The sequence below is a fragment of the Dendropsophus ebraccatus genome, chromosome 3, assembly GCF_027789765.1.
Source record: "Dendropsophus ebraccatus isolate aDenEbr1 chromosome 3, aDenEbr1.pat, whole genome shotgun sequence".
Classification (NCBI taxonomy): Eukaryota; Metazoa; Chordata; class Amphibia; order Anura; family Hylidae; genus Dendropsophus; species Dendropsophus ebraccatus.
The window spans coordinates 10,233,322-10,245,055 of NC_091456.1; the positions used below are offsets into that span (position 1 = coordinate 10,233,322).

Below are 11,734 nucleotides of genomic sequence, written 5' to 3' on the forward strand. Positions count from 1 at the left end.
ACCTCTGCGCTCCCTGGTGTCCTTCCCGCCTCTACCTGCAGCCTCCTCTGACACTTCTGATCCAGTCTCTGAAGTGACAGGCCAATCCCTGGCTGCGGCACTGTCCCGGCCAGTGATTGGCTGAATGGCCTGTCACTTCAGAGACTGGCTCAGAAGTGTCAGAGGGGGCTGGGGGCATAAGTGAGGACACTGGGGAGCATGGAGAGGTATGTATAAGGCTGTGGTTTTTGTGTAGTAAAAAAAAAAAAAAACAATCAGGATGACATGGATGGATTGGATCGATGTATTTCTGTAAAATTTCTGTAAGATTTGCTATTAATGAGAAGAATTATACATTAAAATCCTGGAAGGAGTCTCCTAATTGTGTTTATATGAAGCTGTTAATTAGAACGTGTGTTAAAATAAGCTCCGCAATAAACACTCTCACATGCAAAGTGTGAGTGTCAGGCGTCTTCAGACCTGCCTATTCCCTCTGTGACCGGACGGTAAGTGTGGTGTTACGACTTGCCAGATGATGTATTACAGCCATGAATGTGTCTAATGGCTCCGCGTCTCTCTAGGGCCACTTTTACAGCGTGCAGATTTGGTCGGTATTTCTCAACTGTATCAGCAAAAACCAAAAGAGGAACCTAAAAAATGAAAACATTTAGGTCAGGCTCTCATAGATTTTTTAATTTTTTTTTTTAGGGGGGGGTTCACAGGTTTGCTGGAGAATTTGAGTTTTTGCACGCATTGGAAATTTACTAAGAAGATGTGGAATACGTACAGACATGAGGGCAGCAAAAACTAGTGACTGAGATGCAGGTCTGTGTATTACATCATTCTGTTCAGTCGTTCTCTTAATATGCAGGAGAATAGGATTCTTGCCACACCCCCTGCTGCTGATTGACAGTTGGCTGCCTATACACAGCATGGATAGATAACTGCCAATCAGCAGCTGGTGGGTGGAGTTTTCTGCTTCTTATGAATATTGCGGACTACTGGGCTCAAAGCTTTGGCTGTCCAGGCATGATGGGAATTGTAGTTTTGCAACAGTAGAAGGGGCCTGAGTTGGATGTAAGGGATTAATCATTTATATTCAGCTTCTCTGTCATTAGTTTATGTTACCCTGAGATAGGACGCCATAAACCTACTGAAAGAGGCGCGGGGGGGGGGGCGTTGGGTGTCATTTAACCCCCCCTGGGGACCAGACAGTGGTGCTTTTCCCCCTGAAAAGCGCCACTAAAAACGCCCTAAAGACGTCCATTGAAGTCTATGGGAGAAAAAACGCTGCAGTTTGCTGAAAAAACACCAAACCCTTAGCCTGCTGCATTTTTTGTAAAACTGCCACAGAGCTACAGGGAAAAATGCCGCAACATAAAAACGCCATGTGTGCAAGGAAATCATAAACTTCCATTGATTCCCAGCTATCTGGTTGCATGAATTTTATTGTCATTTTTCACTGAAAAAGAAGCAGTGTCAAGGCAGCCTTAGGCTTGGTTCACACTGTGTTTTTGCAATCAGTTTTTTCATCCATTTTATGTGAAAAAAGGATGGAAAACTGAAAAAGAATCAAAATGCATCTGTTTTTTTTAAGCGTACACAAAAATGTGGTCGACCTTGTTTTTGTGTCCACTACAAATATAGATGGAGAGACTTCAGATGTGTGCAACACATTTCCAATACCAAAGTTATTTTCTCCATTATGCAAAAGTCGTCAACAGGACATTCTAGAAATGTAAGGGGTGTCTGCCTCACTACTGCCTCACCCTGGTGCTGAGGCCGCTATAGTAAAAAATATATAAAATATATATATACATGGGTGCACACTGTGGCTGTATTATGCAGTCAGTCTTTGCCCTGCTGCACATTAGGATCCAGACTGTGACCCAGGAATCATCTCTCTGGAGGAGCAATTATCACTAACAGGCTTCCTGAGAAGCTCCATGATGCTCCTCTCCTCTGCCAGGCCTGGCTGCCAGGGAGGCTGTAATGTAATAACCAGAGCTGCTGATTATATTACTAGGCCATTTGCTTCCACTTGTAGTATGTAACATTGTATCTTAACTCAGAGATTTGATTTGGGGGTAAATGAATCTTTCACCTTTCATCTATGATATACATTGTCATCTTCATTCCCTGACCTTCATCCTCAGAGTTACACTTGGCTTCTATATCCAATGGATAATAATAACCCTGCTGTTCTGAGTTGTACTTTTTTTCCTCCCTGACCCGTGTGATACCCAACTTGCTGTAAGTACCTTGATGAAAAGGCTTTCCTGGTTTCACAGTTTTACAATTTTATACGTTAGGCTGAAGATTTTTAGATAGATATAATTTACAAACTTATATAACTTTCCAGTGCCAGTTGATAAAAAAAATATATATTTATTATTATTATTATTAATTTGCCGAATTTTACCTTTAAATATAGGAAACAGGAGATTTTTTCATTTAAAATAAAATGTAACTTTACTTCAGTAACAAAGTTTCTACTTCTCTTCACAAAGCAGTTCTGCATCTGAGCTGTGTATTACACAACATATTTCTCTAGACCTTGGCCCTCCAGCTGTTGCAAAACTACAACTCCCATCATGCCTGGACAGCCAAAGCTTTAGCTGTCCAGGCATGATGGGAGTTGTAGTTTTGCAACAGCTGGAGAGCCAAGGTTCCCTGCCCCTGGTCTAGATGAAGCTGAAGTTCATAATACACACTCCAGTTGCTGAAGAATCTCTATGGGATAGTGATGGGTCTCATTGATTATTAATCAATCACTCATAATGCATGTTCCACTTAGCAAGGCTGTATACCCACAATAGTAAATACATAGGACTAGCAGAATGCACATTTGTCAGAATGCAGAATATATAATAAATCAGTAGTTAAAAAGTCCAGGTGGCAGACACTTCATAAGTACCCTTTGTCACTAGTCACCTTATGAGAAATCTAGCAGTATTGCAGTATGGTACCGACTTGACCTGCTCTGTTCACCTTAAAAATCAGAGAAATTAAAATATTAGTTACAGGTTTGTATATTTTCTAGTCTAGCAAATATTGCAGAAGATTACCATACATGACTATGTATCCCCCAGTTGCATATATATATATATATATATATATATATATATATATATATATATATATATATATACTTTGTAGCATAACTCTGCTGAGTGGTATTAATAGATCTGGTTCTCATAAGAGTTTCTAGATCAAACTGCCTATGTCATCTGTAGTAATTGGTCTGTGACCACACCTAGTCCATTATCTGTACAGACAGAATACACCATCATTATTGTGGGATTAGCAAAGAGGAAGAGGATCAGACTGCATTACCCCTGCCTGTAGAGGACACAAAAACAGCAGGAGGCAGATCCACCAAGAAGGAGTCTATAGTCAGCAGCAGCAGCACCCTGCCAGGTAAGAAGCATTACATAGTATCCTATTACCTCTAGGAAACTCACCTCCATGTGCCTCAACTTTTGGGAGTAGGAAGTGACCCTGTAGAATGAACTAGATATTTACCTGATCTTTCTGAAGTTTATTATACCCTGTATATTACATGTTTACATTAGAACCTTTAGAACAGGGTTAGGGAACCTGGGCTCTCCGGCTGTTACAAAACTACAACTCCCATCAGCTAAAGCTTTGGCTGTCCAGACATGATGGGAGTTGTAGTTTTGCAACAGCTGGAGAGCCAAGGTTCCCCATCCCTGCACTAAAATAAACTAGATATTTAAATTAAATATTTACCCGATCTTTGTGCAGTTTATTGTACACTGTATATTACATGTTTACTTTAGGACTTCTAGAATAAATTGTATATTTACCTGATCTTCCTGCAGTTTCTTATATGCTGTGTAATACATGTTTACATTACAACCTGTAGAATAAACTAAATATTTACCTGATCTTTGTGCAGTTTATTATGACCTGTATATTACATTAGAACTTCTGTTGCAATTTATCAGCTACATTTTAATAATTTGGTCTAATGGTGATATATATATATATATATATATATATATATATATATATATATATATATATATACATATATATATATATATATACATATATAATATATATATATATATATATATATATATATATAATTTATTATTATTATTTATTTATTTTGGTAGTAATTCTAATAAAATAATACAGATCTATTTTAGACCTTCCTTGCATAAACTTCCTGCAGCCTTCGCTCTCTTACCCCGGCATAGTAAGTGCATTAGAAGCAATTACAGCATTAAAAATTCATACCTGAGCCCTTACTTTCTGTGTTTATTGCTTTCTCATGTCAATAAAACCTTCAACAGGACATTTCCAGCAAACTAGTCATTGAATTTCCCGTCCCAAGAACAAGAAACAAACAACCCCCTCATCTATCTATAAAACAAAATCAGATGCACCTATCATTATCTATAGATAACAGGTACAGACCATCTGAAGCTGCAGGAAGCTTAGTGCCAGGTAGTCTCTGGTTTGTCACAATGGATTAGTAGTGTCATATAAACTTGGGGTCCTATTCCACGTTTTTTTGACTTTCGATTAACAATAAAAGATCTCAAACGACCACTATGGCAAACGACCTGTAATCGTTCACCCAATTACACTGAATGATGATTGTTACTTATGATTGTTCTTGCAGTTGTCATGTTGTCGCTACTGCGAACGACTGAACGTCTTATTACACCGAACGATGCACGAACGATTTGTAAACGATCAACAGTAAAAATAGGCTCAAATTTTATCAAACGACCAATGATTTCTCATTGGTCGTTTAATCATTGTCTGCTATTACACAAAACAACTATCATTCAGTTACGAACTATCTAGAGATTTTTCGAACGATAATCGTCCCGTGGAATAGGGCCCTTCGTGCGATGGTCTTGGGTTCTATGGATTGTGGTCTCTGCTGACTTTGCTCTGCTTGTTCAGGGGCTTCTGGTTCTGCTGTCCTCATGGCTCCCAGGGATTCGTTCGCTGTCCACTATCTGCAGGTGCTGAAGGAGATGCTGGCCTTCGTGCTGTTCAGCTACACGGTGCTGATCGGGGCGCTGCTGGTGGCTGGATGGACGACTTATCTGCTGGTCCTTAAATGACCCCCTGCTGGAACACATCACAATGTGAGAATACAATGCAGACTATTACATGTGCAGATGGCTGCACCTCCCGCTCAGCACAATCCTATTAACTATTTGATGAGTTGCAGCCATTACTCTTATTATTCACCTGCTTCATGTACTGGATACGTTATAATGTCTCATCCGGATAATATGATAGTTTGTATAGAATTATAATTCTTGGTGGATCTCAGGACTGAGCTGGATTTCACGTCCTATCAGCTAAGATAGTCTTTATGTTTGCATAAAAAAATAATAAATCTACAACTGTGTCAGTAAATTATTTCGTTGTTTTAATCTTTTCGCCTTAAAATTCTATTATTGTGATATATGTATGATATATGTATGTATGTATATATATATTAGTAACTCTGGTTTATAGCTTCTGTAAAACATACACAGTGTAACCTTGGATTACAAGTAACTAACATTTTGCAAGACAAACTAATAATTCAAAAAAAATTGTAGCTCTGTAAACAAGCAGCATTTCTTTATAGGAGCCCCCTGTATCCCCATCCTGATACTGTACTGGGTAGAAAGCCTCTCTTTTTTACCCACTGCTACCTGATCAACTCTGCCGGTGATCGGACGCCTTCTGGCTCTCCTGCAGTGTCCGTCCGCAGTGCCGCTGCTTCCCTCTGACCCCTGAATTAACCCCTTCACCAATAACTGCTCCAGGCTGCCGGCACCAGTACCAGCACCAGCAGGTTTGCAGCCCCCTGGGGAGTTGTGTGTGGTCGGGTTGTTGAACAAATTGTCTGCGTTTCAATTCTCTCACAATATTTCTTATGGGAAAATTTGCTTTGATATAAGATTTGGATTACAAGCCGGTTCTCAGAATGAATTATGGTCATTATCCAAGGTCTCACTGTATATTGTTATATGGTTTACAATGAAGCCTTATCTGCTGACAGATTCTCAGGGGAAAGTATGGAATATCTGAGTGGGATTTGTAATAAATACAACTAATGGTAATGATACTGATAGTAACATTATTAATGAACATGAATACATTCTGCAAAGCAGCTCTAGGTCTGTGCTTTATATTTCCTGCTTTCTGTCATACAGCTGCATGATAAGATTCTGTCTGCCTTCAATCACTAGTGGAAGCCTCTATACAGCTACTATACAACTCAGTCATATCTATGTAAGTTCACAGATGGTATACACACATGGTATACACACACACACACATATATGTGTATATATATATATATATATATATATATATATATATATATATATAAATATATATATATGCTATAGATATAATACAGTAACATAATTTTAAAAGGAATGTGTCACAGATTTTTTTAATAATTAGAATCAGATACTAAAACTTGTTCTTATATTTCAGTTGTTTCTTTTTTCTGACTGCAATTTTTTTTTATTTCCCTTTTTGTACATTGTTATGGGACGGCCATATTTCCTGAGCTGCTTTAACAGCATTTAGTGATATGCTTTACGGCAAGACTCATGGACATAGAGGACAACAGACAGGCTCTGTCCTCTTGAGATGAATGTAAAACATTACTGAGCGCGCTCTGTGACCTGTGAAGAGGTCATTCCACAGGGAGCTGCTATTATCTCCTCTATCTGCTGGTGTCACATGACACTGCAATGCTGTACAGTTTACTTTACAGCAGCCTCCTCTTATTACCACAGACACAACAGGAAGTCTCAGCTTAGTTTTAGCCCCAGTGGTGAGAATGAAAACTGCAAGATATCAGGATTATTTTATAATATAGAGAGAAAAATGGAAAAATTAGAAAAAAATTTCACCAAAAGTTTTTTTTAAATATTTTTAACATAAAAACCATTATTTACACAATAAGTAATTTTCTGATGGCACATTCCCCTTAAAATATAACTCAGCATTGAAGTCGTAATAAACATATGTCTGTTACAACGCTGACTAATTCCAAATTCCATAAAAAAAAAATAGAACATTAGTCAGTAGTTATATTATAGTAAGAAATTTACAGAGATGAATTATTGCTAGAATTGCTCCATTAACATGATACATGATGGCCAACACTAACCAGTCAAGGCGTTAAATCTGATCCATTCATCAAAATCTTCAGTAGTTATAAATATTTATTTACCATACAGACTGGGAAATATATCTCAATGGGGAAAATTTATTAAAAATGGTACATAGGGAACGTAAAGCAGATGTCCATAGAAACTGATTAATCCAATTCTCATTTCTAGAAATCCCTAAGGCTGCATTCACACGTTCTGTGTTCCGCATGGAAAACGGACGTGGAATGCCTGTAACGGACTCTCCCCTGCCTGGGCAGCATCTGTGATGCTAAGAGTGGGGAACTGTACAGATATGCGCCGCGCGGCTGCTTTATTACAGCTCCACGCATATCTGTGCAGTCCCCCCCCCCCCCTCTCAGCATCTAATCACAGATAGTCCAAAGAGAAATACAGGACGGCACTCACCGATACAGTGTACAATTCAGCTTTGTTCAGGCAAAACAATACAGCGTAGGGGAGAAAACAGTCGGATTACCCGACTGTTCTCTTCTTTACGCTGTATTGTTTTGCCTGAATAAAGCCGGATTGTACACTGTATCGGTGAGTGCCGTCCTGTATTTCTCTTTGGACTATTTGCTACTCGTGTTGTTTCTGGGACTGAGCCCCGCAGAACAGCTGGCGGATACGGCCGTCCAGGACTGGAGAGTGGGGAGCCAGGCTGTGCGCTTTTCTTTTTTCTTATCTAATTACAGATGCTGCCCCGGCGGGGGGAGAAGTCCGTTACAGGCATTTCACGTCCGTCTGTTCGAGAAAAAGCTCCTCTCCTGTCCTCTTTTTGGGTGTGAGATCTATCAATCAAGGCTGGTGGGATGGGGGGGAAGCTGCTGCGGACCATCAGACAGCATGAAAGTAATAACGTTTCTTATCCAACACTTGCAGCTGCTGTAGGCCATGATTGAGACATTTATTGTAATCTACCATAATCTATAGTGTAAGGAAGAATGATAAGAAACCTATAATGTTTTCAAACAACATGGCTTCCTTATCTAAGGATCACCCTAAATGCTTCAGATTTACAGTACATTTTTTTCAAGGTTTTTTTTTTTTTTAAGCTAAATGTTTTGGGGTTTTTGTTGTTGATAATATATATATATATATATATATATATATATATATATATATATATATATATATATATGTAGCTATTATTCTCACAGGGGATTTCATGTGCTTTGTCTTGCTGGCTGCTATGCAGAGTGCAGCTTAGCTGGACGGATGGAAGGCTGCTTTGTTAGTAAATATGGAGGCACTCACCTGCAGAAATTGGGATAAACCTGCGCCAAGTTGGAAACCACAAATATCCATCAACCCTCAGCAGGTAGGACCTCACTTTGCACATTGTTTGCATTCAGTTCACACCTTATTTAGTAAACAAAAACCAAGGCGTCTCTGCATTTACAATTTGCATCTGAAATTGGAGAAAATGTGTGATGAGCAGAGGAACAATATTCTCCCATCTTTTATTAGCCCAAAATGGTGGAGGGTAAGAAGCATAAAACATATCAGGAAAGACTTAAAGTGACTCTGTACCCACAATCTGACCCCCCCCCCCCCAAAAAAAAAAAAAACTTCTACCTTCGGATAGCTGCTTTAATCCAAGATCTGTCCTGGGGTCCGTTCGGCAGGTGATGCAGTTATTGTCCTAAAAAACAACTTTTAAACTTGCAGCCCCGTGCCCAAAGGGAGTATCTGTGCCCTTACTTTGCACCACCCCTCAGTCCCTCCTCCCCGCCCTCTTCATCATTAGGAATTCCACTGAAACATTTTCTCCTGTCTGAACATTGAACAGGTGCCTTAACGATCCAGCCCATGTGCCAGGCTGACACAGGTGGGGAATAGGAGGCAATTTGCCTGGAGCATTCCTAATGATGAGGGGGATGGGGAGGAGGGACGGAGAGGGCGTGCCAGCCTAATGCATACACAATCCAGGCCACGCCCATTTGGCACGGGCTGCAAGTTTAAAAGTTGTTTTTTTATGACAGTAACTGCATCACCTGCCAAACAGACCCCAGGACAGATCTTAGATTAAAAGCAGCTATCCGAAGGTACAAGTGGTTTGGGGGGGGGGGTCAGATTGTGGGTACAGAGTCACTTTAAGGGTGTAAATCTCTATACTCTGGAGGAAAGAAGGGAGGGGGTGCATGATGGAAACCTTTATATATGTTACAGGAGGAAGAAGGGAAAGGGGGGACATGATGGAAACCTTTATATATGTTACAGGAGGAAGAAGGGAAAGGGGGGACGTGATGGAAACCTTTATATTTGTTACAGGAGGAAGAAGGGAAAGGGAGGACATGATGGAAACCTTTATATATGTTACAGGAGGAAGAAGGGAAAGGGAGGACATGATGGAAACCTGTATATATCTTACAGGAGGAAGAAGGGAAAGGGGGGACGTGATGGAAACCTTTATATATGTTACAGGAGGAAGAAGGGAAAGGGAGGACATGATGGAAACCTTTATATATGTTACAGGAGGAAGAAGGGAAAGGGAGGACATGATGGAAACCTTTATATATGTTACAGGAGGAAGAAGGGAAAGGGAGGACATGATGGAAACCTTTATATATCTTACAGGAGGAAGAAGGGAAAGGGCGGACATGATGGAAACCTTTATATATGTTACAAGAGGAAGAAGGGAAAGGGGGGACGTGATGGAACCTTTATATATGTAACAGGACTAAATAAGGGTCAGGAGGAAAGTGATTTAATAAATATAACTGAACTCAAGTACAAGAGGAGACAGTGAGAGGTGACTAGGGGAGGATCAAAGGCAACGTGAGAAAATATTTACTGAAAGAGTAGTAGATGCTTGGAGGAAACTTCCAGCAGATGTGGTTGGTAAATCTACCATAACAGAATGCAACCTGCCTGGTATATACATATATCTATCCTAAGGTAATAAGAAGGGAAATACTAATAGGGCGACTAGATGGAGCAGGGGGGATTTTTCTACCTACAATCTTCTATGTTTCTAGGATTATCATATCCTCTTATATACAATATATGCTGCTGTGGTATGAGATAAAAGTTATTAATGTTCCCGTCACTTCTGCAGGTGAGGAGCTACTTGTTGGGGCCCAGGGCTCTCTGTACTGTGCTGTGCCCATATCTCAGTTATGACTGATAACTCTAGTGTCCAGTCATGAGTCCTGTAGATCTATCAGGTACACCGGAGCGGAGGGATCAGGAACACTCTCAGTGCTGCTCCATCGCCTACAGCAGCTGCATGTGTCGGAAAAGAAATGTTATTACTTCCATGCTGTCTGATGGTCTGCAGCAGCTTCTCCCCACCCCAATAGCCCTGACTGATAGATCTTACACCCAAAGTAAGCACAGGGGAGGCGCTTTTCCTGGAAAACAGAACAGCCATGATTTTCTAAGCCTGGATAAACTGTTTGTGGGGGTTGTCTGTTGCCACAAAATATTTCCACATGGGCTCAGTCTGGCATAAAAGTTAAAGAACATTTTGAAAATTCGGCAGCCGGCAGGGTCAGGGGGGAATTTGATAACAACTTGCCTCTCCCTGTGCCCACAGTGAGCGGCAGGACTGACCCCGGACCCTCGCCGGGCTCCAGGATCTCCAGGGTGTCCACGCCATGATCTGGCTGATGGAGTGCCCGCTACGCCTCTCTAATTACTGATTGGCTGAGCAGTAAGTCTATTAGCCGGGACAGGCATTTCCCCCCTAGGGGACTATTACATGCAATCATTAGATGCACTGCCCCTTAGAGCCAACTGCCTGGTACCTGCCCCTGTTTTGTAGTATCTGCCCACCACTGACTCCATCTGCTTCTGCTTTACACGTTACCTATCATCTATCTTTCTGTCTAGATTAGAGACAGATGAAACAACAGTGTCTTCTTTCCCCTGTACTGCTCAGGAGAGGCTGTTGTTTCCCCGCCCCTTGGCGAGGTCATCACTAAGTGATGTCAGTGGTGGGCGGGGTTAAAGATGAGGTGTTCCAGGTTATCAGGGAACAGAAGAGACAGTGATCATGTGACCTCAGTCTCAGAAGGGAGGGGGAGGACAGAGGAGTGGAGCAGGCAGTGAGGATTTTCAGCAGCTTCAGAGTCAGGATGTGCTGAAGACAAACGGGCCGATTCATGTAATAGAAACCTATTACACACAAGCTTAGATTATGGGTGGAGATTGTACAGGGTTAAATCTTTCTTAACCAGAGTTTCCCTTTAAGTGTATTAGCTGTGTAGTGACAAGGGGAACCAAGATATGATTTTTGTTCCCATTAATGTGACTGGAAGATCATATCTTGGATGTGGCAACCCCTGATGGTGTTACAAGGACTATGGAGTGTTTTTAAATGCGTCTTCAATAAACTTCATTATATGAGCAACTGGATCTGGACATCCCTCTTTTCCTAGTTCCTGAACGGCTGCCGCCAGTGTACAGTGCACCGGTCTGAGTTCCTCTGGGAGAAGGGTGAGCTGTTTACCTGTGGTCTTGTGGCAACCCCTGATGCACTGGCAAAAAATCTATCAGTTATATCCAGGAAACAAGATGAAGACGATGAGGAATATCAGTAGACGGTTCACAGCTCCCAGCATTTTTATATAAGC

At 40.9% G+C, this 11,734-nt stretch overlaps 1 protein-coding gene across 1 annotated transcript in view; it reads left to right on the top strand.

The window, feature by feature from the left end:
• Positions 1 to 5,405, top strand: part of LOC138786402 (uncharacterized) — a 7,836-nt gene extending 2,431 nt beyond the window's left edge. The window contains exons 2-3 of the mRNA XM_069963393.1: positions 3,256 to 3,399; positions 4,927 to 5,405. Coding sequence (XP_069819494.1) covers positions 3,256 to 3,399; positions 4,927 to 5,090 — 308 coding nt within the window. The 3' untranslated portion in view covers positions 5,091 to 5,405. The remainder of the gene's footprint in view (positions 1 to 3,255; positions 3,400 to 4,926) is intronic.
• The last annotated feature ends 6,329 nt before the right edge of the window (positions 5,406 to 11,734 follow it).